Genomic DNA, 27,421 nt, shown 5'->3' with positions numbered 1-27,421 from the left:
TGTTCACCTTTGGTTGGTAAAACAGATCTTTTAACTTTGTGTGCATGTGTGTATCAATGTGCTAGTAGGTTTTGTGGAAAAAACTGAATTCTGCCAAATTATCATCAAGACTTTCACCACTGACCATTTAAAATAAAACTTCATTGCTGAGTACAAATCTGCTCCTGATGCCCCTTCAAAAGACTTGTTGCTCTGAATAAAAAACATTGCATGTACATGAAGAAGAACCCAGTAGGCAAAAGAATGATATTCTCCAGAAAGTATCTCATTGCAGGGGGGTTGAACTAGATGACCTTTGAAGGTCCCTTCCAACCCAAACTATTCTGTGATTCTGTGTATCAAGGTGATGTATTTCTTGATTCTAGCAGAGGAGGAAATTCAGTTTAGAGGGTGATTAGCCTGTGGTTGCATTGGGTTTACATAGCAGGGTTTTGGTAGCAGTGATTGCTCTGAGAATTGATCAGGAGCTGTGATGTCTGCAGAAAGTTTGGTCAAACCTAACTTCCTCGCTCATTGCTTTCTATACTTTGAGAATCAGGATTTATTGCTGGGCGCTTGCATCATTCTCCAGAATTGCAGAGCAGTGTCTTTTGCTTTGTATTTTGTATATTTGTATGTCTTTAGTATCTGACAATTAACTTGGCTTTATGGGTTCCTGACAGCATCTATTCTCCTTCATCTTGCTCCCAGAGGCTGTTCTCTTGCTGAAAGGCTTTTCTGCATTGCCAGTTGTTCTTGTAGCTCCAGATTTTATTGGAACCACTGATAATGAACTAATTTTAGTTAATGTAGCGAAGAGGATAACTTAAACTAGGGGTTTGCTTAGACCTGGAAAGGCGTCTGTTCTCAGAAATCAAATGGATTGAATTGGCATTAAAGTTCTATATGGCAAATTAAAAAGAAAAAGGGGGAGGTAAAGGTTAATCTGTTACATGTGGGAATTTGTCAGGTTGGAAAGGTCAGAAAATTGTTGGGAAATGGTGAATCAGATGATAAATCAGTTTAACTTCTCTCTCTACTCACAAATATCTGGAAAAGTATTAGCTGTTCAGTATTGTGACCTATATTACCAACCTCACAAATTCTTTCAAGTAAGTCTTAAGTTTGCAGAATTAACAGCAATTCTAGCATTTTTATACATATATATATATATCTGGAGAACTGCTGTTTTGCTTTAGTTCAAGGTGAAGATTAGTATGAAATGGACTGTTGCCTTATACTTTTCAGCGCTGTAGGCATTCTCTTGATGTATCTGAAATGTGGCTCATTCAAAATAAGCAGTTTGTAGGATGTTAGTTAAAAGATGTGAGAAAACAGTAAAGATCTCCATGTCAGAGGCTTCGCATCATGTCTCTGTACACATTTCTAGTAGATAACTCTCTAGTAGGTATTTGAATAACTTAAGAAAGTACGTGTATGCAGAAAAATGCCATGGCTACCTGCTGTGGCAATAGTGGTGCATAATGAATTTGATACTAATTTAGCCCATGCACAAATTGCATATGCAGCTAAGATCTAGTAACCTGCATGTATATTTCCACGCATATGTATTTAGACAGTTGACCTTCTAGCAGAGTTTATTTATACCCTTGGAAATAAAGCCAGTTAGAAGCATGTCTGACCTGGAACAGTTTGTTTAAACTCTTAACCTTTAAGCATTTTGTGAATAAATACTATTTGTTTGAAAGCTTTCCTCTATTTAAAATTATTTTGTTTCTGTTGTGGTTGAATTGGAAGGCTGTGATCCTATGCTTATTGAAGAACACAATTTAACAGCAATGGCCATTCCTTCAGGTAGCAGTTGACTGCACCATCATGGAACCCTCTAACTAATCCCCAGGTGCCTTCAACTCTTTGGCTGTTTAATCCAGAATATCTGGGAGCAGCAAAATGGTAATAATGCTGCATTAAGGAACTGCAGTACAGATAAGTTGCTTGGAAAATGGCAATTCATTAGATGAAGCCACTGAAATACTCAAAGCAACCCTTTCTGCCCTGGGGAAGAAGAGCGGGTGGGCTAGCTTTCTGAGACCCTCTCAAGCTGCTCTTGTTTTGTTTTTTTTTAACGTCCAGCAATTGGTGTCTGTTCTTGAACTGTAGTCCTAGTCAAAAATGAAGTTCAGCCAGCTTTACTGAGTTAGGGTTCCCTTTAGTGGTGCTGTTGGAGCTAAGAGAGCAGGGAAGCAATGGCAGCAGTCACTTGAGCTGCAGCAATGCCTAGAGTTTTGTTAACATTTTGTCTTGCATTTAAGGAAGATTTCACTCTAGACTTGCAGAAGTCCTCTGTCAGACAGGACTCGGTTAAGAGTTGTTGTTGAGGAAGAATTTTGGCTGACTTCAGGATTTCGGCCGTCTACAAGTGATGTACACTCATTACAGTAATAAATTCCATTCCTATTCAAAAGAGCATTGGCATGTGACTTAAATCAGAAAGTAAAGAAGCATCTGCTATTGCAGTGGCAAAAATACGAAAGGATAAGGTACTTCTTGTAACTATTAAGATGTAAAGATATAGTGGAATCAGAGACTAGTGGAAATAGTGGACTCAAACATAGTTGAAAGTGACCTTTGGAAGTCATGTGGTCTAGCCTCCTGCTTGAAGCTGTCCAGTCAAAGTCTGAGTATCTCCAAGAACAGAGGCTCTGGGCAGCCTGTGTTTGCCCCAGTGTTTGGCAACACCACTCTCATGCTGATGCCTAGTTGGAATTTCCTGAGTTGCAGCTTGTATCCTTTGCATCTCATCCTGTTTCATGAGTAGCTCAGCTATTGATGCTAGTGACTTGAGTGTTTTTCAGTAACATGAGAAAAAGAGGGGAGAAGAAATGTTACTTCAGTGAAATTACTTCAGTGCAGAAAGTGTGGTTAAAAGGGCGTCATGCTCAAGTATTCTCATATTTGAGCCTGTCAAATTTTGAAAGGCTTTATGTGAAAATATTTACTAGAAATGGTTATAAATTTTACATTGAAAATGGCAAATGACATGTGTCGGGGTCCGATTGGAGGAAAACCCCAGTGCTGGACCTTGTTTCAGCTCATGATCCCAAGAGTGAAATTAAGATACAAATGAGGTCAAGTACCGTAATCGAACAATTTATTTTACAAAAAGAGTTATTATAAAAAAAGAGAAATTATTGTAATAAAGGGTTAGCAATAGGACAGATTGAAAAAAAGGCAGAGAATGAAGTAAGAATTTGGGGTGCAGAGAGAGAGAGAGAGTCACCACCATGAATCCAGTGGTGTTCAGGGATCTGGTGGTGGTGGTGGTGGGAGTTCTTCAGGGTTTGTAGTCAGTATCAGAGCAGAGTGTCCCCCAAGAGTTGTTGGTGAGTATCGTCATGGAGGCATCCCTCTGGAGTCCCCTTGAAGGTACCCCATGGAGTGTGTCTCATTGAGTTGCCCTTATGGTGATGTCTCATGGAAGGTGTCCCTCAAGGTCTGTAGCAGTCATCGGTGGCGAGTGTCCTCACAGAAGTGTCCTTCTGGAGTAATCCTCATGGCCATGGCTCCTTGGTGATGTCCCTCTTGGTGCTGTATCTCTTGGGGATTACCTTTCTTTCTCCTTTTGTAAAGAGTTGAGGGTTGAGTACCTCTGCTCTTCATGTCACATATTACATGTTCCTGGTGGACCAATTTCCCTGGTCCTGCAGCCAGCTCTTTGACACACATGTGTCTGCAGCAGCTCTTGGGGTAATAGCTCACACCAATCCTCAAAGTAATGGACGGAAGAGTCTTAGCTCTTTCCCACTCATCCCTCAGGCGATGGATGGTGAAGTCCCAGTTCAGGTCCTCACGCCCTTCTCCCAAGCAATGGATGGAAGAGTCTTATCTCAACTCCTCCCTCCCATCTCTGAGACAAACGATAGGTGGATTTCCATCTCAGCTTCTCAGACCAATCTTTGAGACAATAGACAGTGAAATCTGATTTTGAATCAGTCTCTCACAGCATGGTAAGATTATTGTAGGGAACAGGATACTTGGTTTGGAATCATAAAGTTTAGATAGTGCTGCTTCCACTATTGTACAGCCTGTTACACTTCCTGACCTGTTTAGGCAGGGTGATACCGTCCTCATACTGATATTTCAGGTTAGAACTAAAATTCTAGGGCTTATTATTATACAAAGACTTAGATGAAAAATGCTCTTCTAAAGGTAGAACAGGAAGAATCACTTCTGGTCATCTTCAGTTTACACTTCCAGTTTTGTATCTGGTTTTCTGCAGTATGCTGTCACTTGCCTTATATGGCAATTGTTATTTCAGGAAAGTTGGGGTACTTACAGAATCATATAATGGTTAGGGTTGGATGGGACCTTAAAGCTCATCTAGTTCCAGCACCCCTGCCCTGGTCAGGGATACCTTCCACTAGACCAGGTTGCTCAAAGCCCCATCAAAAATAAAATTCAAGTCTCTCCAGTTTAGAAAAAAGGATGTCATGCAGGACAGTGTCCAATGCATTGCACAAGTTCAGGTAGATGTCACTTGCTCATCTCTTATCCACCAATACTGTAACCCCATTGTAGAAGGCCACCTACCAAATTTGTCAGGCACGATCTGCCATTAGTGAAGCCATATTTGCTGTCACAGATCACCTCGTTGTTGTCCATGTGTCTTAGCGTAGTTTTTCGTGGGATATGATGCATGATCTTGCCAGTCACAGAGATGGGAATGACTGGCCTGTAGTTCCCCGGCACTTCCTTTCTTTCACTTTTCAAAAATGAGAGTTGTTTCCTCTTTTTCAGTCCATGTGACGGTGGACTGCGACAGCTCATCAAATATGATGGTTAATGGTTTAGCAACTTCATCTGCAAGTTCCCTCAGAACCACGGATACATCTCAGCAGGTTCCATGGACTTGTGCACCATCAGGTTGCTTAGATGGTCTCAAACCTGATCTTCTCCTACAGCAGGTGGTTCTCCATGCAACCAGTCCATGCATTTGCCTTCTGCAGCTTGGGCAGTGTGGCTGGTTGCCTGTGAAGACTGCGACAAAAAACTCTGCTATTTATTTCCAAGTGGTCAAATACTAACCTATTGTGCTAATGGTAAAAGGCCAGTGTCAGTTAATAGAGTATGATACTTGAGAGTTGAGGAATGCCTTCCTATATTTGGCATTTGTTAAATTAACATTTGTAAGCATGTTTCTTTCCAGAACAAAAGCTACCAAGTGGTTGTTGTTGCATCTGTGCCCTTTGCTCTTTCAAGTACTTATTCCTGGCTGCTTTATGCCTACTTATGTTCTGCAGTCTCTGGCTCTAATCAGCAGGGCATAGCCCTCTATTTTGATGTGTTTTCAAATCCTCTCTTAGATTGTGAAGTGATTTAATGATGTAGATTACATAGCTCAGGATGGCTGCTTAGTTAAAACAGGTGTAGGTCTGGCCAGCCTTACAATGAGTGCTTTGCCACAGAGATCATTTTCAGGGTAAGTGATGGGTTATTGCTCCTGTAGTAGCAGAAACAGAATAAATGGCTTATCTTGCTCTGAGCTTGCTGCAGGTATAGAGAAAACAAATTAAGCTTCCATCAGGTTTTGGTGAAACTGTTACAGCTTTCCCCCTTTGTCCTTGAACAAAGCTAAATATTCCTTCCCTTTTCCTGATAGTATTTTTTTTTTCTCCATCACTAACAGGTATATATAAGGGTTTGTTTGTTTGGGGTTTTTATAATTATTCTAATTAGCTATGTTCTTTGCCTAATTTCTTTCTCATTTTCTTAAACTTTTCGTGGAAATGCAGACCTTTCATAGTGATTATTTCATTGTTATTCTTGCTTTCTTTTTTTCAGTTACCTTTTGCCTGGCATTTAATTGATGCACAGGTTGAAAGTCACTGTGTTTGAGACCCGCATCCTCAACCCCAGAACAGCTGTGTCAACAAAAATCTGTGCTGTGCATATGACCTTGTAGTTGATTTAAGTAAGCATGTGAACATATAACTGGAGTTGATAATTTCTAGCTAGCCAAAAGGCACCAATTCTTGTCTAAAAGACTGATAATGCTCTGTTGCCTATGTAGGCACAGATGTTAGTCTCATTTTATATTGTGTGTAAGCATTTAATACTTACACATTTTGTGTGTAAGCATTTAATACTTACACATTTTGTGTGTAAGTATTGGTATTGTGTACCTGAACTTGCAAAGCTGTATCGGAAGTTCTCGTTGTGCTAACAGCAGTGAAAGTACAACAGTGTGGGGTCGTCAAGTCAATGAATTTCCGAGATGCTGGGTTTAGGTAGTCTGTTGCTGAGGAACTGTGGTGCTGTGCCTAGCTTACATTTCATTTGCATTACCCAGGCTGGTTTTAGTCTGCATCTATGCATGCTTGCTGCAGTTATATGGTGAATTTAGTGCAGATGAAGTGTAGCAAAAGGGGTTCTGTTTTCTGCTAGTGTTTGGTGGTTTTCTGCTCCTTCCCAGTCAATGCTGATAACTCACATATTCAGTTTGTTGTAAACCTAGTCTAAGGTTATAAGTGAGTCCTTAGTCCAAAATTAGAAAAATAATTTTAAGTATACAAGGTATACTACAGTTTGTAGTCTTTTTATAATTGTCTGTAGTGAAATACACACCTTTCTCCATCTCTTACTAAAAGATGCATAAGTATAGAAAGACGGATTGAGACTTAAGTAACAAGTGAAACCATGTTTTTTAGGACTGTTCTACAGAAAATGTAAGCTGGTTTCTAAGACGGAAGTTACCCATGACACCAAGCTCTTCTGCTTACTGTTGCCTGAGAGCACACATCTCCGTGTTCCCACTGGACAACATGTTTACCTCAAACAAATCATTGCAGGTAAGAAAAATTAAGAATGTAACAATGTGTATGTTAACAAATCCCTTTTTGTAATCTTGGGAGAATGCAAAGTCCATGGCAACTGATTCCCTGGTTGTAGTAAGAAAGTCTCTGCTTCCAGGATCACAGTCAGTGCTTAGTAATGAACAGACTGGATTAATACTGCTGGAAAGATAACTGTTAAAGTGGATGGTACTTACTTGACCTTACCAGCTCTTCTTTCAACTCCCTTTAATACAATTTCTCTGCTGAAGTAGTGCTGTTCAGATTTGGTGGGCAGGGGGAAGCTCATCGTATATGTGTTATATACAATTATCCAGTTCCTTTCAGTTTACAGCCTTTTTGGCATGTGGAGGGTAATGTTGCAATTTTGCCCCCCCCCCCCCCCCTTTTTTTTTTTTTCAGAGGTATTTATAGTAGTCCTGGTAACATTGCTTTACAATCCTGCTGTATATTAGCCGTAACATGAGGTTGTGAGAAAAATGCGTCTTGAAAAAGCATTGTTTAAGTGTTATTCTTTCAAATTTTGTAAAAGGTGAACTTAAAATGAGAGGTCAAAGAAATAACTGGTTTATTTTCTTAAGGATAATTTTTAACATTTATATACTAATGGTTATGCTGGTCACTGTATGTCACATTGAAGGAGGGTTTTACCCCAAACATTTATGTTCAGTGGGTCTGTCAAGGTCCCAGGAAAGCTGAGACCCTTGAGCCTGATTAGCCTGTCGGAGCCCTCTGCAGGTGGTCCCCTGGACAGCATGCTGTACTGGAGTTTGATTTGACTGTCCTGCTTGAGGATTCGCGATAATGGACTCACTCATCAAGTTAATTACTCAGGTTCCCAGAAACTCACACAATATAGATCTTGGAGGAGAATTTTTATTATAGAAATTTCTAACTGACTGAGGTTCAAATATTGCAGTTGACAGTATACTAACTGCAAGAACAAGTGTGAAATAACTTCACAAAAGCCAGCTAAAGTTAGTCATTAAGCACATTAGAGTATAGCTCTTAGCCACTAAGCATCCCTATACCCTCAGGGAAGGGTCTTTGACCTGGGGTATGATTTTTAGTATTATAATGAGAGTATAATGAGGATAGTTCATCTAAAGGACACCCTAATCATTTTTTTCTACACATGAAGTCACAGGCAGCCAAGAAGGCCAACAACATCCCAGCCTGTGTCAGAAATAGTGTGGTGAGCAGGACTAGGGAAGTAATAATCCTGCTAAAACTGATGCTACTGAGGCCACACCTCAAATAATCTGTTCAGTTTTTGGTCCCTCACTACAAGAGAGAATGAGGTGCCAGAGCAGGTCCAGAGAAGGGCAGCAAAGTGGTGAGGAGCCTGGAGCACAAGTCTTATGAGGAATGGTTGAGGGAATTGGGATTGTTTAGTCTGGAGAAGAGAAGAGTTGGGGGGATGGGGACGGGACGTTATTGCTGTTTACAACTACCTGAAAGGGAAGGCAGAGAGAAGAGGCAGATGGTCTCTTTCCCCAAGTAACAGGACAGGAAGTAATGGCCTCAAGCTGCACCAGGGAAGGTTTAGACTGGATATTAGGAAAAAATTCTTCACCAAAAGGGCGATCAGGTATTGGAACAGGTTGCGCACAGAAGTGGTAGAATCAGTGTCCCTGGAAGTGTTCAGTAGCCATGTAGATGAGACCCTTAGTTGACATGGTTTAGTGGTAGACATAGCAGTCCCGGGGTAATGGTTGGTCTTGATGATCTTAAAGGTGTTTCCCAACCTAGTTGTGATGTCCATGTGTCCGGAAGTACTTGACTTCAAGGGCAGTCATTCCTTATTAGAGGTTCATCAGTCCTGTTTTCCTTAATCCACCTACACAAGGCTAGAGCTTCCTTTCCCGCTATCAAGTCTCATAAGTCAGTATTGTTCTCAGGTCTCCTAACCTTATAGGAAGCGTGTTATCTGTTCAGGCATTTTCACAGGTTACTTAACACAAGTTAAAATTATTTTACCTCTATGCCTATGGAGCTTGAGTGACTCAGTCACACTCTTTGTTACTGATGGGTGTAAAATTCCCTTGCTTTGCTTTTCATAATGCAAGTGTAGTTTGCTTGTTTGGCAGCTGTGTGCGGTTTATCAATGCATGGTGCTTTCAAGTTCCCACTCCTGCAGGGAGTACAACAGAGCCTGGCTGCGGGGCCTTCACTCCGCTCCACCCTCCGTTCAGTTTCTCAGCATATGCCAAGATTGCAGGGTTGCCTGGGGAACTATCTTCTGGGAGACTCTGTGCATGCCAACCGCATTCCATGCTGGAAGTAGCAGCTGCATTTTACCCTAAAATTTCCTTAATGTTATATTATAACTTTGGGGGTTTGGAGGATTGGTCTCTAATTTCCCCCATTTTCCCACATAATCCACACGGTGACTATAGTCACTCAAGCTTCATAATATTTAGTCTGATTAGGGATGTCTTCCGCATATATAGTATGTGGATTGTCATGCATGTACACATTCTCCGGGGGAAAGTGATAAATGACTCACTTTACAATAATCCAGATTCTAATCTACAATACAGTGATGAAGAGCAAAATAGTTAATATCAGTTAGAATAGCAACAAGGTGAAGCATGTTGTTGAGAATTCCTGTAGCAGTTGGTGACCATCCAAGAAGAGTTCCCCACTGGTGTTCTGCATCTTTCTTTGCTCATTCCAGCACATGATGTATTTCTTCTGCGTCATGATAGACAGCAATTAATCTTTTGCCAATTGTCCTGATCTTGCTTCAGCAACCATTTCAGGTCTTCATATTGTAGCAATTTTCTTATTAAATTGAGATTCATACCAATAGGGGTAGGCAGTAGGTCTTGAATTAGCATCTCATCAGTCAGTAAGATGTGACAGGAGCTGAGTAAGTGAAATCACATCCTATAATCTCAACAAAATTACAAACACAAATAGTTGAGTGATTGTTTGTATTCCAGGTAATATTATCTTTGTGTATAAAATCACAGAGTTTCCATGCTTGTGCATCCTTTGCCAATACATACAATTACAGTTTCAAAGTTTTCATTAGGATGTATTTCAAAATGGCAAACATTCTGTTCAGAGTCAAGACAAATGTCTTGAGCTTTGAAGGTATTACTCTCAAATAAATCCTTGCTGTTTGCACGCAATGCTTGAATGGATATTGCCATTTATTTCCATCCTTTGGGGCCCATGCTCTAGGGGATAGAATATAGCTCCATTGTGATTCAGTACTAACAATGATTGGGTATATAGTATAAACTGAAGCATTGTGTATAGTTAACACAAAAGCTGTGGCCATGCTGTTGATGGGATCGTAAGTAAAATTTACTAAATACCACCAGGACTGGAACTTTTTCAAAAAGTCAATTGCATTATCCCAAATTACTTCCTGAATTTCAGTGGGTAGGGTACCTTCTTCACCGTCTCATATCTTTTACCAGTGTTATAAATGTGAGAGACAGTTTGGTAGGGGGCTGAGTTAGTGAATATGCTTGTTCAATATGAATCTTGAATTGAATACCCAAGCTCAAATGAGAGTTGAGTCTGTCTAGTGACACATTGTGAGTGCTGAAAGGGGTAGTTTTGAAGTATACCAGCATTCTTGGAACTAGATGATCTTAAGGTCCTTTCCAACCCTAACCATTCTATGATTCATGTCTAAAAGGATAGATATGTACACTGTCTTCTCCTTCAGCATAGTTTACAATAATGTGGAAGACTGTCATGCATTTAGTGTGCTTTTCAATTCAGCATCCTATCAAAATGATGTCTCCTTTAATTACCCTTAAAGATGGTATTTGTTGATTTTTTAAAAATTTTTTTTTTTTTTTTTATTTTCACTTGCATAGTCCACTCTTGCCTGTAAGAGGTGATGTTATGGTGTAGAACTACTGCAGACAAATTTAGACCAGGCTTAGGCACGTCTGGAAGTATGTACATCTCTATCCATGGCCACAAAAATGTCACAATTTGCATTTGACAATCACAAAATCAAACAATAGTTCTACATTACATGTTCCCCAGGAACAAAATGCAAGTATGTGTAAAAGCAAAATAGCACCAGCAATCTGATTCTGGTATTTCATAGCAAGACTTCTTGTTGTTACCTGGTTTAGAAAGATTAGTATGATATATTTCAATGGCTTTTTCATGGATTGATCCCTTGATTGCCCAGCACCCTTATTTGTATTTCTTCCTCTGGCATTGCTTGGAGTGCTAATGCTTCAGAAGTGGTACTTAGCGAGTTATGTCAATCTTTTTTATGTATAGTTTCTCCCACTTCTACTCATGCTATGCATATACTTCAGTTCCATGCACAAATACAGTGGCTAAGTTTAAGTGTGTTTTACTGGAATGTAGCTTCAAGTGTACTAAAGGTAGGCTTGGGAACATGGCCACTCTAGAGTTTTCAGGCCACAGGTTACAAGAGCCATCATTGCCAGCACCTGGAATATTAGCATGGGTGCAGCATTGCTCTTTGTCATCTTAAAATTTGGGTTTCCAGCTGACCATGCACTGTAGAAATAGCACCACAGCTAAAATAGATGACATATTTGTGTGTATGCATTCACGGTTGGTATAGGCTAATCCTTCCATCCATAGGCAGTTCATTCAGGGTTCCTGCAAGAAAAAAGAGATGCCATGTGCTCGGTTGAAAATACAACCGGCGGGTGTTAGTTAAGAGGAGGGTAAAATCCATCGGGTACTGATCCCATGTACATTTCCTGAGTAATTCCTAGCTTCCCAGTCATAGAGGTTCTTGGGAGTGATGAGTACCATGGGCACTGTCCCAGTTTGAGGCATCTGCACTGATACAGATTGTCCAGCATAAAACCCAGTAGGGTATTCCCTAGATTTAGTGGAGACTTTTGGAGCAATTGTGATAGTGAATACAGAACAGGCTTTAGTTTTTGGTCAACTATCTCCTCCATCTGTTGTTTAGTTGATAGACAGTTGACAGATAGGCATATGGCAATCACAGGTGACGCTCAGATTCATGAGTTTTAGCAAATTGCTTAAACAACCTATTAGTATGTTCAATAATACCATTGGCTTGGAGGGTAATAGGGGATGTGAAATACCCAGCAAATTCCCTCTTCTTTGGCTCAGTCTTGTACTACAGTAGCTGTGAAGTGTGTCCCATTATCACTTTGAATTTCCTCTGGAAAGGGGAGTGTACTAAACTACTGTTTGAAGCCTCTTACCATGATTTCCCTGCTCACTGATGCAAACTTAGTTGTCCTGGTGAGGCTAGAAATAACTTCCACTCCTACCAGGATAAATTTTTTCATATCTGATAGTCACAATGGACTAATACAGTCAATGTGCCACAGTGTTTTCTTATCTCCAGTATGTAGAGGAGGTGGCTTGCTCAGCTGGTCCCTGTTAAGTCACAAACAACAGTGTGAACAGGCGGTCGCTATTTGCTCGCATAGTTTAACTGATACAGGCAATCTTTGGGCAATGCCTTCTTGATATAAATCAGCCCATCAAATGTGGCCCTGTTCAACATGTGACCATAAGAGCAGGCACTCCCGATCTTGATCATGGACAGCAGCATCAATCTTCCACAGATGTGTAAAGCTGTCCACCTGCTGGTTAAACTAAGCAGCCATTATATTTGATCATGTCATTTAACCCAACCAATGTACAACACACTCTTTTTTCCTATTCCTAATAACTGTTTCAAGCTATGAGCTTGTCAGACTGGGACTCTGTTCACCTGCCAGTCATTGGCTTCCCAGGGGCTTATCCAGTCAGTGACTCCTTTGAAAGTGGCATACAAATCGGTGTAAATATGATCTGCAGTGTATTGTGCAGCTAGAAGTGCTCTGGGTTCTCCCACTGTTGTCCCCCTGTGCACTTCCTTTATCTGTCACAGAGGGGAAAAAGAATTCTAGCCCAGCAGCTAGCAGGGCTTATAGAGAGAGTTTTAAACAAGGTTTGAAGGGGGAAGAGGATGACACCAGGCTCACTAGAAATGAGCCACAGGGTAGCATGCCACCATTGGAGTCCAGATTCACAGGGCAACTTAAATGCATCTATGCCAATGCCTGCAGCATGGACAACAAATAGGAGGAGCTGGAAGCCATTGTGCAGCCAGGAAATCATGACATGAGGTGGGGGTTGGTTTCTTCTCCCAGGTAACAAGCTATAGGACGAAAGATAATGGCCTCAAGGTGAGCCAGGGGAGGTTTAGATTGGATATTAGGAAAAATTTCTGCACAGATCATGTGAGCCAGCACTGGAATAGGCTGCCCAGGGAAGTGGTGGAATTACCATCCGTGGAAGTGTTCAGTAACCATATAGATGAGACCCTTAGTTATATGGTTTAGTGGTGGTCTTGGCAGTCCTGGGGTAACGGTTGAACTTGATGATCTTAAAGGTGTTTCCCAACCTAGCTGATTCTATGATTCTATCCTATGATTCCCAATAGGAATGCTGCTTAGGGACAGTGGGTTTCTGGTCAATGCCGTTAGGTGGCATCATACCCCTATGGACGAGCTCCAAAAAGGCGGAAGGGTCCTTGTATGATCACTGTTTGGTTTGTTCTTTTCTACCTGTTGTGCTGCTTGTACCAAGGGCAACAGTCCTTTCTCAAGATCTGAATATGTTGTTTCAGTATAAATAAAAGAATTAGAACAAAACTCTCATGGTCTCTGAGCCATCTGGTTCCTCTGCCAAAAATTACAATGAGAGCCATGCTCACTAAAGCTGTACTCCACATGAACAGGATCATCTGAATGTATGGGTCCCAGCTGTTGGAATAACCTTAAGTCATTTATCAGCAGCTCTAGTGTATTTGCATGTTGTTCAGTCCATTTCGATGCTTTCCCCTTTTTGAGCAAATTATAGAGAGGTCGGGTGATAATAAAACCCCTGGAATTTGGTTTTGCCAATACATCAAAGTTCCCAGAATTTGCTGCACTTCCATGGTACTCAATTGCCTCAGAGTATTAAGGGGAACAAAAGTGGCGCCTCTGACCCCCCATGGTCCTAAGAATCATACTTCTTGTGTCAGTCCTTGACATTTTGATTCAGGAATGTCCAGACTGAAATCTGGCCATTTTTCCTGAAGTCCTTTCATGACATTGTTAACATTCTCTGTATTTTCTCCCCCCCCCCCCCCCCCCCCCCCCCATCAGTATGTCATCAATGTACTGATAGGTTGTAACCCCTGGTGGTACTGGGAATGTCAACAGAATGTCTGGAAATGCATTGTGAGCAATAGTAGGTAACTGTTCATAACCTTGGGGTAATCTATTAAAGTTGTATTGTACTCCTTTCTACATGAAAAAGAATTGATTTTTGTCTTGATCCTGTAAAAATGTATCCTGTACATCTGGTGTCACCATCCAGGTATGGGATGCTCCTTGAATCTGTGTTATTAATTCAATAGCACTTGGTACAGTGGCAGTTAAGGGTGCAGAATTAGCATTTAGGTGCCTGTAGTGCACTGTAAGTTGTCACTGCCCATTTGTTTGGTTTTTTTTCACTGGCCATACAGGGGAATTGTAAAGCTTGTGAGAATGCCTCTATTCTAAATCTGTCACCACTCCATCAGTCCCTGCCTGAGCAGCTGCTGGCAACAGGCATTGTTGGATGTTGGTAACTTTAGAGGAGAGTAAAAAGGAATAGATGCAGCTAGTAAGTACAGTTTAGCTGTGCCACTTTCCTTAGGATCAACGTTTATCCATTCCCCATTACTGCAGCCGAAACTCCACACCACTCCATCCTGGAGTTTCCAGGCTTGCCCATACAGCACATTAAAGCCTAAAATATCATCATATGCTGTGCCAGTCAATGCCTCAATTTTAGTTAGTTTTTGTTTTGTTTTTTTTTTTTTCCCCCTGGCCACCAGAGTATGATTTTTGCAGTGGGGCTTTCTCTTATTTCAGTTCCTTTGAATTTAGTTTTACGTTGGCTAAGCTTTACACCAGGAATTTCTGCCATTTCATTAGTGTTGGCATTTGGGGAATTCTACCAGTATTTTCTGGGCTCCAGCAGGGATTGCAGTAATGGGTTGAGCATGTTGACTGGAGAGACATGGCACTGTTAACACCTACCAGCCAGGGTAGCTCTCTGCCCACCCCGGGGTTTGGGGGGTTTTGTTGAGGGTTCTTCCAGGTCGATGAAACTGTGCTCTGGTGTAGAGGGTGCACTTTCTTTGTGAGGCAGTAGTTTTTTAACTGATTGGCTTTCTCCACCCAAGTTACCTCTTTTATGTAGAGATTGAACTAACATGCGGATGTTGCTGGTGGAGACACCGTGTAACCACTGTCGGGGTACCCCTAATTCTATGGCTTTTCTCCACCAGTGATTCCGTTCCTTCTCAAATTTGGAACTCTCCTGGAATTTTGGTTTTGGAGTACCCATCTGATGGACTCGCTGACTAGAATCCAGGGAATGGGGTGGGTTTACAGTTGAACTGGCCCATCCAATTCGGCATCCGTATGATATAATCTCCTGTGCAAATTCACTCCAAGTGATTATGTGAACTTGATTCTGCCCAGGACTCTGGCTATCACGGTCACCCTTATTACGAGCTCGGGATTCCTCAATGCGATCTAGGGTGTGTGCTGCATGCATTTTAAGGCAGTCTGGAAGTCCACAAATGAGAAGAATTAATCGTGTTGGGTCAATAGGAGCTAACATTGGGGATTTTCTTGTCACATCTCTCTCATAAATCGCTTGTATGCATGCTGCTTTCTGCACTGACACAGCAAAATCAGAAAAGTCGGTGGTATTAATCACCAGCGGCTCTCCTCTGTCTTTTGGATTTATACTGCCTGCCCAGTATGCAGCCCGTGCAGTCAGGGAATAATTGTGATCGCCTGCTGTGGTAGTTAGAAACACTCCTGGTCCCCAGTAGCCTTCTGCTTCCTCTTCACTCAACAAAATTCGATCCCCTCCCGAAAGGGAAACTCGCCACACATACTCAACTTCAGATTCTCCTGGTTGCCTTGAATATTTTTCCTGTAATTCCACTAATTCCATTGGTGACCAGGGGATTGGACGCACAGTGGTGCGAGTTTTATCGTCTGACAACTGTTTCTCTCTGTGCTCAGTTAAAGCGAGCAGAGTTTTAAGGCGGTCAACCTCAGTCTTAAGATGATTATTTTCAGTTACAAGTTCATCAACTCGGATTCCCAGTTTTTTTCCTGCCTCCCTTTCAGAACTTAATGATGACTTCAATACCTCATTTTCTGATTTTAGAGTTAAATATTCTACATCAGCAATTAGTTTGGGAGCAGGGACATCTTTAGCTTCTTTCTGTGTACGAAATAAACAGGCTCTTAAAACTGTGTTCCAAAAATTTTGAGCCCGCTTGTTCCCAGCCTGGGAAGGGGTGCATTTCTGTTCCTGTAGTAGCTTTTCCATAGCAGTCCTGCCAACTATGCCAATTTTCTGTCACAATCAGCCCGTCAGAGCCCTCTGAAGGTGCTCCACTGGACAGCACACTATATCGGAGGGTGATTCAGCTGTCCTGTTTAGGGATTCGTGATAACAGATGCACCCGTTGAGTAAATTATTCAAGTTTCCAGAAACAAACTAAAGGAGATCTCAGCTGAGAATTTTTTATATATAAGTTTGTGGCAGATTGAGGTTTGAAGATGCTGTTGGCAGTACACTAACTGCAAGAGCAAGTGTGAAATAACATACACAAAAACATATACAAAACCCAGTTAGTGAATTATTAAAGCATATAGAGTATAGTTCTTACCCAGTAGGTGTCCCTATGGGGGGGGAGAAGACAGATTCAAACTGTTGACCGATCCCAGTAGTTACGATGGAATCTTCCCTAACTTTTCTTTTCCTGATTTTGCATATTTATACAATTCAGTTCAGGTTAGTAACTCCCCATAACCCTCCCACCATGTATGGATTGGCCATCTGATTTGCATACGGTTACATCATGGATTTTCTTACTGCGCATGCTGAGAGAAGGATCTCAAACCTGGGCAGGGGTCTTTTTGACCTGTGGGTGTGATTTTTAGTATTACAATGAGAGTATAATGAAGATAGTTCATCTAAAGGACACCCTAATCATGTTTGCTGACATGTGAAGCCATATTTTGATGATGTCCAGCTGTTGTCAGGATGTACCAGACTTCAAAGGTAGTCATTCCTGATTAGAGGTTTGTTACTCCTGTTTCCTCAGTCCGCCTACACAAGGCCAGAGCCTTCTCTCTTGCTATCAGGTCTCATAAATCAGTGTTGTTCCTAGGTCTCCTGACCTTGTTGGAGGCCCTTGTATCTGTTCAGGCCTTTTCACAGTAACTGTCTCTATGCCTATGGAGCTTGAATGACTCCAGTCACGCTCTTTGTTACTGATGGGTGTAAAATCCTCTTGCTTTGCTTTTAAAAACACGAATGTAGTTTGCTTGTTTGGCAGCTGTGTGCAATTTATCAGTACACGGTGCTTTCAAGTTCCCACTCCTGCAGGAAGTATAACAGAGCCTGGCTGCAGGACCTTCACTCTGCTTCACCCTCCAATCAGTTTCTCTTAGCATACGCCGAGGTTGCAGGGTTGCCTGAGGAACTATCTTCTGGGAGATTCCGTGCATGCCAGCCGCATTCCATGCTGGAAGTAGCAGCTGCATTTTACCCTAAAATTTCCTTAGTGTTACAACTTTTGGGGCCTGGGGAGTGGGGTGTTCTCTAATTTCCCCATTTCCCACTCTGTCCTTCCATTGCAGTATACATGGTAGAGAGATTTCTCAGAAGTATTTTTAAGTACTATTTAATTGAGAACTGCTTTGTGCACCTCCTCCTCCCTACCTAATTCTTTGCTGGTGTCCAACTCTTGCAAATTTTCTTTCAGTCATTATATTGAAATGAAATGGTAGTGAAAGAAAATATAATCATGCAGTGCTAAGAATTTCCTGTTTCACTTTAGAAAAAATCAAGAAGTGCTACTTGCAATTAAATGCAAATGTTTAGATTTTCATGTTCTTTGGGATGACTAAATCTTCTCTTCCAGTGTTTTGAATTGCTAAGTAGTGTAGAAATAACATATTGTACAGTGGCCTGAAGATTTTAATTAGAAGCGGAAGGCTACTGTAATAAGAACTGGTGCTGTGGAAAGTAATATACTTACATAAAAGCATGTGATGGTGTTATTTTGATGGGATGTACAGATTATTTGTTTACTGTTTGTTTATTTTGTTATTTGCTTGGAATAAATTTGCTGGATGTAGAGTACTTTTCATATTATTTCAGCTATCTTTTTGTCTTCTGTCTAGGGACAGAGGTAGTAAAACCATACACACCTGTATTGCCTTTTCTGCCACTGGATTTCCAAGAACCATCTTGCCATGATAGTGCACATATATATTTAATGATTAAAATTTATCCCTGTGGACTGTTCACACAGGCCCTTGACCATCTACAAATTGGTAAGTATATGCTGGGGTGGTTTTGTGGTGGGTTTTTTTTTTTTCACTTTATCTTTCCAGTTTCCCTGCCTGGGTATTGGATTGTTCTTGTTGTTTACCTTATACATCAGGACATATTTATAACTTTTTAAAAATCTTATTTTCTGTGTCCTCGCTGTAACTAGCTGTCCCTTACATAAAGCTCTCCTGTCTGATCATCCAAATATGTTCATGTTTAACTGTTCTGTTAACTGTATCACACATTATAGTTGATCACTTTGATAGTATATATTCTATAGAACAACTTTTTGTACTTTTGAATAAGGAAAACTAGGTCTGTTTTATGTGACTTAAGATGTATTTCCTTTTCCATTTCAGATACTGAGGTTGATTTTTAACACTCGATTTCACAAATGTTTATTAACTCATACAGTGTAAAATGCATCAAGACAGTATGTTTTAATTGAGTATCTCTTCTTTTAACAAGAATCCTTGATCCTTGTGTAAAATGCATAGTACCTTTCTGAAAGGAACCCTAATACTAAGATGAAGGCAGTATGAAATGGCCTTGAAAAACCCCATAATAGTGATTAGCCTGTTTTCTTCTCATTAGTGTTCACCTTCTTTTATTTTTTATTTTTTTTTTAATAAAGGAGACTATATTTCTGTCAGCAGTCCTGAAGGTAGCTTCAAGAAGTCACAGGTTCAAACTTCAGAAGAGCTGTTTTTATTGGCAGCAGGCACAGGCTTCACACCAATGGTTAAACTGCTGAATTTTGCTCTGACTGAAGTTAGTTGCCTCCGGTATGTACACTTTTATGATTTAACCCTAAGATAGAGTAATCCAAAGGAAGGATGAAACATAGTGGACAAGTCTCATTGTTAATAAAATGATTAACAACATAAAGTGCTATGCAACCATTTTTCTTCAATTTACGCAAAAAGCTGGCATGCTTTAGGGAAGAGTCTGTCAGAGTCTTTGGCAACTTACGCTTACTTGATTCTCGGCTAACATCAACAAAATGGACTGATTTATATTTTGGATTTTAGTTGTAATACAAATGAGCTCGCTCTGAAGGGTTTTGGTTTGCTTTTCTTTTTTTTTAACCAGCTTTGCATTTGAGTGCTTTTTTTAGTATTGAAGTATTTCAGTGTAGGTACTGGTTTTTGGACTGAGGTGGCTTGCAGCTGTTTAGCTAGGGCTTCTCTTAAATCTGTTAGAATAGCTAGCATACTTTTATATTCTTTTCCCCTGAAAACCAACTGTAAGACATTTTTATCAGATGAGTACCAGCTTTCATAAAGTGCAAGTTATGTAAGCATAGCATTAAGTATATTAAAAATGGATAAAAAGGTATGTATTGTATATGTATTCTGCACTCTACTTGTAAAGCCTATAGAAGGAAGCGTTACTTGTTCTTAGTCAAGTGAACAGGTTGTTTTGACCCCTAATGTGCTTCAGAATCCCAGAACTAGTACTTCTACTTGATCCGATTGTCCATTTACAACTGTAAGAGAGTGTACAATAGCTCAATTTCAAAGGGAAGTGCAGGGAATTACTGCAGGGGTATACTTCGATAGAGGTAAGGTGTGCTTGCATTGCTTTTAGAAAAAATATTCCTCTAGAATCACGTCTTGTATAATTTCTTGGCAGATTACATTTTTGTCAGTGTCAACTATTGTAATTTGGGAGAGTATAAAAATGAAAAATACAACTTAACTGGATTTAAGCTGTTGTGGAAGAGAGTTCAATAGTTGTGCTACTGTTTTCCTGTAGCTTTGAATTTGGACTCTTGTAATGGAGATTAATTTCTGATACTGAGTTCTATTCAATATAAGCACAGGATGTTTTGGTTCATTATGTACCTTTATGAAGCACATTTTGAAGCAGCATAGAGAGATTATTTGTGAGATTATGTGGACACTAATCTTCATAGTAAAGCTAAAAAGGATGACATGTACTACAGAAATCTGTTTCTAGAAAAAAGTCTAAACCCAGGCATTACTCTTGTCTTGTTTATTGTTCAGCAATTGCATATAATCCTATTTTGTGAGCAGCAAGACTCTGTTCTGTTTGGCTTTTCCAAAGAGGCTCTGTGAATCCAAAAATAAATCTGTCATCTGACAAAGTGCTTGGGAAGCATTACTGAGTGAATTATTTTATTGTTTTTTTTTTTTCTTTTTTGAGGGGAGATAAAAGTAATTGTGATAATATGAAAACAAAGCTAACGAGAGCAAAATAAAAGATGCAAATCTTGACACTTTGTCAATAACTAGAATAAACAGACTAGATAATGTGTGTGAAATACTACTTCTTCACAGATAGTGTTTGTTTCTACTCTGTCCTTGAAAGGTGACGAGAGTGGCTGATTTTAACTCTCTTCAGCACATTTTCTCATGGGAACTTTATGCTCACAGTTAGTTTGGGATGCAGCAATATCTGTTTTCTTACTAGTTGAAGTAAATGAATTTTTCCTTCTTGCCCTGGTAGCCTGTTAGGAGCTAGAATGACTTGATTTGGTACAGGTTCTGTTTATATGCAGATACTTAAAACTTTGCTTCTCTGACTGCTCTAGGCATCTTAGTTTCTTGGCCTTATATTTGCTCCTTAACCCTCACTTTCTCTTTTGGGAAAACATTACAAGATTGTCTTTAGTATGTGTGTGTGTGTTCTTAAATATTATTTATACATGAGTTATATGTATATATAAATAGTATAAATATAATTTGCATTAAATTGTCTTACTGTGAAAAGTAATGGTTACCATAAACTTGGATTGCACACATTAGAATGTGAATTGCAGAAAGTTGAGGAAGGATTTGAATAATGACTGACTTGTCACCTGAGGGTGCAAAAGTGGCCTCTGTAGTGCTGGGTGAGCACTGTTGAGCCTCTGGGGCTGCACAGCAAATGCTGCAGAAGCCACAGTTTCCCTAAACAGCATTTGCTGTGCAGCATGTAACAGGCTTGGATCATTGGATTTCTGTTCTTGATATCTAGCCAAAGTCTCCCTATTGTCTTTGAATTCTGTTATTTCTTGCCTATGGTAAAAGTGGAAAGCAGTTTGTTTTCTTCCTGTCTGCAGTATCCTTTCGTGCATGAAGTCATAATGCTCTTCTTCAGCCTTTTTTCTTCTCTTACAGGCCAAATAGTATTTGGCCAAAGTACTCATTTTAGAAGAATATCAGTCCTCAGTGGTGTTTTATCCTTTATAAGATCAGATTTTTGCTCCTTTTTGCTGGTGGTTTATAAGTGCAATCAAATGGATGCATTTCTTGAAAAAGACTGAGGCACAAGGGCGCTAAACACTACGTAGAGGGCTAATGTTCTTCTCAAGTAACTATAGAATGCTTACAGTTTATTCACAGTTCTCCTTGATAGTTGTGTCTTGTTTGTTCTCAGCTTTTCATTCTTAAATTACCACTCTGTTCTCATACTCACTTTTAATATAGTGTCCCACATGACTTTGCACACCAGTTTTTTGCGCTCTTTGAAATCTACATCCCTTGAAGTAGATTCCAGTATGTTAGATTATTCCTATTTTTTCCAAAGAGCTGATGAAGTTTTTCATTTGTTACCTAACTTCTGTCATCATTCTCTCAACCAGCTCTTCTGTACAGGTGGGGACCATATCTAAATCACCTCTTCCTTTTAGCTCTTTTCTCCCTCATTTTTAGCAAAACTGTTGTCAGTTCATTCCAAGTGTGGGGATTTCTGTTCTTTTCATAGTGCTGAGTACTGAGCAGTACTGCAGCAGATATATTTATCTGTGCTGGGGAGTATCAATAAGGGTGTCTCAAAGCATTATTCTCCAAATAACCAGTTTCTCTCCTTGGGTGCCCAATGAACAAAATGCATGACTTTTCTTTGCACATTTTATTGACTTCATTCCCTACCTGAGTAACATTCAATGCTGTGGTGTACCATGCCAGGTTTGACAGCACTACGTTCTTGAAGAGAGCTTTATTTTCCATGTTTTCATGAAAGTGGGCCCTGGGAAACATGTGAGGAACTTGGACTTTTGGCTAGCTTCTGAATAAGATTATTTTAGTTACTTAAAGATGCAGCATAGCTTTTGGGGCTGTGTTGTTCCATACAAGTTTTCTAAAGCTTGTGTGTTGTAACTTATTTTCAGTTGTAATGCACGTGGAACTTCTTTCTCTCAGTAACACTACTGATGATGTGTATTACATACAACAGTCATACTGCAGTTTTACATTTTGGCAGCAGAAAACAAAACATGCTTCTCCTAAGTAGAAGATGATCTCTGTTCTTTGCCATCTAATGTAGTTTGTGAGAAATTTCTTGGTATCTTGAAGTGTTACCAAACTGCAGAAGGGGAAAAAGTTAGGAGTCAGAAAAACATATCTTCTGACTGGGAGAATAAAGGCTTTTAAATTGCAGCTGGAGATCATGAACTCTCCACAGAAGCCCTAGCATTTGTGATATGCATGAATGAAAAATGGCTCTCTGCAAAGTATGGAGGAGGAGGTGATGGAAATTAGTAGTAATCATCATACTTTGTTATATAAAGATGCTGTGTCTAGCCCTAGTCTTAGAAGCAAGGTCAGCTACATGGAAAAGGCACACTGCATAGTGGAGTGCCATGTTACAGAACTGGAACTACAGGGCTGTGTGGCATGCAGGGCCAGCAGACTTAGCTGACAGGTTACCCATGTGAACATAAATACATGCTCTGTCATTAAGGCCAGTGCTATTATCCCTTCAGGTTTTTATGCTTCAGTGGAGGTAAAACACAAAGCGACTGACTTTACAAAACAGAATCTACAATTTGATGAAGCCACACAAACCTAAATTATTTATTACTAATGACAGACTAATACCCTGGGGACAACTGATATGAGACAGACAACGTGCTGTTAAATACGAGCAGTTCCTGAACTGCATTCCACAGGGCTTTAAGTGGCTGTTGTTTTTTCCACTCAAATATAATGCCTATAAGCAGGTAAATAGATTTTCAGGTAAATAGATTTTATAAATCAACAAAGAAAGTAGAAATAAGATAACTTAGTGCAGAACTATACTTCAGTCTTACAGCTGATTTTCTCTTTTATGTGTTTAGATTCCATCTTTATGAAATTAATACTGACATTAACCTTGAAATTCCAGTTTCTCCTGTAGAACCTGGTGAATGTAATATTACAAAGGCGGTCAGAGTTCATATACTGGTGACTAATTGTAATGCCCAAGCAATACTGAGAAACCACTAGATGAAATTTGACAAGCTATACTGCCATCATTTGAGTCAGGTCTTAGTAACTTCAAGAAACTTTTTTTTCTTAGGGAGGCAGTTCCTGAACTAGAAGTTGCAACCACAGACAGGGTTATGACATTTAGAAGACAGGTCATAAGTCCAACAGACTTTCAGGTGCAGCAAATAAAAAAAAAAACTATACTGGGTTAGCGGCAGAAAGATCTGAGGATTGCAGAGTTGCAAACAAACAAACAAAAATGTAAGTTAAAGGCTTCTGTATAATGCAGTAAGTTCTGATTCTTTAACATGTGTTTCAAATAGAGGAGCAATCAGCAGTTAATTTTTTAATGTTTTTATTTTTTTTAAGGACAGTGAAGCTAATCTTCTTCAACAGAACAGAAGATGACATACTTTGGAGAAACCAACTAGAGCAATTAGCTCTTAAAGATGAAAGGTATTTAAAAGTACTCTGGAAAACAACTTGTACCAGCTCAGTGAATAGGAGAGCAAGTCTTGGGGTTTAGACTAACTGTACAGCTTTGACACAAAGACAGATTCTGATTCTGGAAACTTTTAGCCACCAATTTAATGAGACCTAGGGAGTGTGAGATGTGCTTACATTGGTTACAGATGCATAACAGCAGGCCATGTCATTCGGATCTGTAAGTCCCATAGACAGACAGGGATTTGATTTGACAGTGCTTTATAGATGTTTTTTGGATACTACATGTTAGATGAGATGATCTTTGGGTCTGTCTGAGAAGGTTTTTGAATGTGAAGAAAATTAGCCTTAGCAATAAAAAATACAGATATGCAAAGAGAAGTACAGGAGTGCTAGAGAAGGGTAGTGTACTCCTGGGAGCAACATTATGGATTTCAAGAAGTCTTGAAAAGTCTCTTTGGTGTCACATAGTTGAGAAAATAATAAGTTTAAATTAGCAGTTTAAATTAGGCCAGTTTCTTTCATTTATACTTTCTGGTTTTGAATTGTTTCATTTGAATTTGAATTGTTGCATTTTTTCCTTCATTAGAATGTAGTTGCAGATTAAAATGCACTACTGCACATGTAATGTCAATTTAGCTTAGCAGGCCATAGCTCTTGTCAGGAGACATAGGAATACCAGGTTGCCTTTGAATTTCAGTACTCTTTTATCCCTAGATAAATTGTCACTGCCTAGACTTCCCATGATAGAAGTACATTCTGTTTACTGTACGTTATGTTTACTTAATTGTTATCTGAAATTGTATGAGCAAATTGATTTCACTTGTTCCTTCACAACACTGAAGTGAAGAATCAATCAGGTTATTTCATAACCTGCTGGTGTCTGGCACATTCAAAGCTTCATAGTCTATATACTGTGCAAATTTACAGTAAAAACCCTTTCTTCCTTTCAGTAGGAGCCTCAGATACATGAATCCTTGTTTTTTACTCAGTAACTACTGTTAGTGAGTTTTTGAAACCAGTTACAATATTATCTCATGAATGATGAAATTGCACTGACATTTTCAGAAGCTGGGCTAAGCATTCTTATCTCATCACTTGTACATTGAGCTACACCAACATTTGTATAAGGGAATAACAGAACAGTAAAATCTGTGCCTTTGTATCAAGTGGTACCAGCTGTTTTTCTTTGTAAAGTGAAATATGCAGCTAACATTTTTAAGATTGAAAGGTTGCATTGAATAATTAAATACACAATACTGGAGGTGATTTGATTAACTTGATCAGTAGCAATAACTAAATGTCTGTGAGATCTGATGCTGTGCAATGGCAGCTGAGCAGAACAGGAAAGTAACCTTAGGAAACACCAGTATGTCAGTCACTAGCATTTTGTGTAGCGGATTTCTTCTAATCAGGGGTGATTATTTATGAAATATTCTTCTGCTTACCAGGTTTGAGGTTCAATTCATTCTCTCACAACCAGTAAGGGACTGGGTGGGTAAACAGGGGATGATTTCTTCATCTCTTCTCTCTGAGTTTGTGAAAAGAAGCAGAAAAGACTCCAAAGTCCTTATCTGCATCTGTGGTCCAACGCCCTTTACAGAACAAGGAGTGCAGTGAGTATTTTAAATTATGAACTAGAGAATGAGGAAGTTTTAAAAATCTGATTATCTAACCTGCTATAGCATTTCTCACTTGGTAGTCTTTCAAAAATGGCCTTCTACTTTCTGCTTTGAAAGAAAACTGGTGGTTTGGGGGTGGTTTTCTGGTTTTGTATGGGTTTTTTTCTTTTTTTGTTATTTTTGTTTGTTTTAAAATTAAAATTAAAAAACACTTGACACCATACTTGAGGAGAGGAGCTTATTTAGTGTGTAGCTAAGTAAGTATCAGCAATATGTAAATTTCATGGCTCTAGTAAGCTGTCCAGAACTTTCTAAGAGCGTGTGTTTAACAATAACCTTTTTTCCCCAGGGTTTTAAATGCTGCTTTTAATTTGATATTTGTAGCAAAGTTGCTATAATAGGAAATACTTCTGTGTTGGTGTTAGCTTGACAAATGGAGTTATAAAAAGTAAAATTCAGAGCAGTTGTTCTATCACAAGCCCTTCTCAATTTTTTTTTAATTAATGCATTTATTTATGGCTGTACCTAATACTTTCTTTATCTTATATGCCATATATTTGAAGATAAAAGGCCCTCTCACTGTGTCTTGCCCAGCTGCAAAATATTGAACCAATATAGACATCACTTGCATTTCTGCAGCCCTACTGAAGTAAGGTGCATGGATCTAATGGAGGGTGGAATTGGCTAATAATTATGCTAACTTCAGAAATCAGAGATAATGCAAGTGATACCTCTATTTATTTTTAGATTTTTTTTGTTTCAGTATCCTAAAAGATCATATAGTACTTATGGGCTCCTGGGCTTGAATTGTTTTCTAAATGTATTAGCAAAGGTAAACTGCATTGTGAGTGTCAGAATAAAAACAGGTGGTGCTCAAGTTAAGGTTTAGCTGTATCTGTGGTGGATTTTGTTCTCCAAGTATTAATATTGCAAACTTGATTTCTGACTTTCAGATATTTGAAGGATCTTGGTTACTCCCAAGAAGAGGTGCACCCTTTCACTGCATAATCCCATAGGAGAAGATTAATGTTTGTATAATTCAATGTTATTTATTTACCTTCATGAATTTAAATAAGTGAGAAGCAATTTTGTAAGACTTGAAATCTCGCTCTTGGTACCAAACTGTTTCTCAGAAGTAATGTATCTTTGAAAAAAATTTATAATGTGTTTTATCTTGGTTTTGTAAATATTTTTGCTAATACTTAAGTCATCCAGGGTATTAATTTATTAAAGAGGCAAGCAAAAATGCATAGTGTACATTATGTAAGATATTTCATGGTTTTGGTTCATGAGAATTCTTAAATTTATTAGAAGCACTGATTTCAGGTTTGAATTGAAAAAGATTATTATTTCTTACTGTAAAAGGTCTTAAGAGCAATACTGTCTGAAATGAAATATTGCACTGTAACTCAGGTGACTGGTCATTGAAAAATGTTCTTTTTCATCTGATTTCTCTATTTGACTTGTAAGTGATCCAGATACATTTTTAGCTTTGTAAGCAAAGAATAGAAGTACCTTTGGTACATCAAATAATAAAAAAAAATTACAATTTTACATCATGCATTGTTGTATTTTTTTTTTTTTACTTTTATAATGTTATACAGAAAGGTTTGCACTAGCTTAGGACACAAGCTGAGAACTAAGAACAGAGGTAAACAGCTGTGGCCTCTCACAAAACTTTCTGTGTGGCCTCCCTGATACTGGGCATCCGCTGTTGTGAGACATTCTGGGGGTAAAAACTTGACAGTTTATGCCCTGCAGATACCACTGTAAGGACCACAGAAGTACTGAAAATATTTGGTACATTGCAGTAGTATTAAATGAGGTTATTTGAATTTGGGCTTTTTTACTCCACTATTTAAAGTATGTTATCATGAGGCATTAATCTGCTGTCTAATAATAGTTTGAAGAAAACAGCAGCAAAGCAGCTACCCCCTTTCTAGATATTGTCAGTAATGTCTGGAGGCATTGTTTTGTG

General features: G+C 39.3%; 1 protein-coding gene across 1 annotated transcript in view; it reads left to right on the top strand.

The window, feature by feature from the left end:
• The window catches only part of LOC133272825 (cytochrome b5 reductase 4), a 48,288-nt gene extending 21,282 nt beyond the window's left edge, over window positions 1–27,006 (top strand). The window contains exons 11-16 of the mRNA XM_061460369.1: window positions 6,648–6,788; window positions 18,032–18,184; window positions 18,817–18,967; window positions 23,747–23,833; window positions 25,273–25,437; window positions 26,397–27,006. Of these exons, the coding sequence (XP_061316353.1) occupies window positions 6,648–6,788; window positions 18,032–18,184; window positions 18,817–18,967; window positions 23,747–23,833; window positions 25,273–25,437; window positions 26,397–26,451 (752 nt within the window). The 3' untranslated portion in view covers window positions 26,452–27,006. The remainder of the gene's footprint in view (window positions 1–6,647; window positions 6,789–18,031; window positions 18,185–18,816; window positions 18,968–23,746; window positions 23,834–25,272; window positions 25,438–26,396) is intronic.
• Window positions 27,007–27,421: the final 415 nt, after the last annotated feature.

Source organism: Pezoporus flaviventris, unplaced genomic scaffold (assembly GCF_033815535.1).
Source record: "Pezoporus flaviventris isolate CSIRO_AGI_PZ_B2104156 unplaced genomic scaffold, CSIRO_AGI_Pfla_v1 ptg000031l, whole genome shotgun sequence".
Lineage (NCBI taxonomy): Eukaryota > Metazoa > Chordata > Aves > Psittaciformes > Psittacidae > Pezoporus > Pezoporus flaviventris.
Note: the sequence above shows the minus strand (reverse complement) of the source record. Positions and strands in the feature narration are given on the sequence as shown.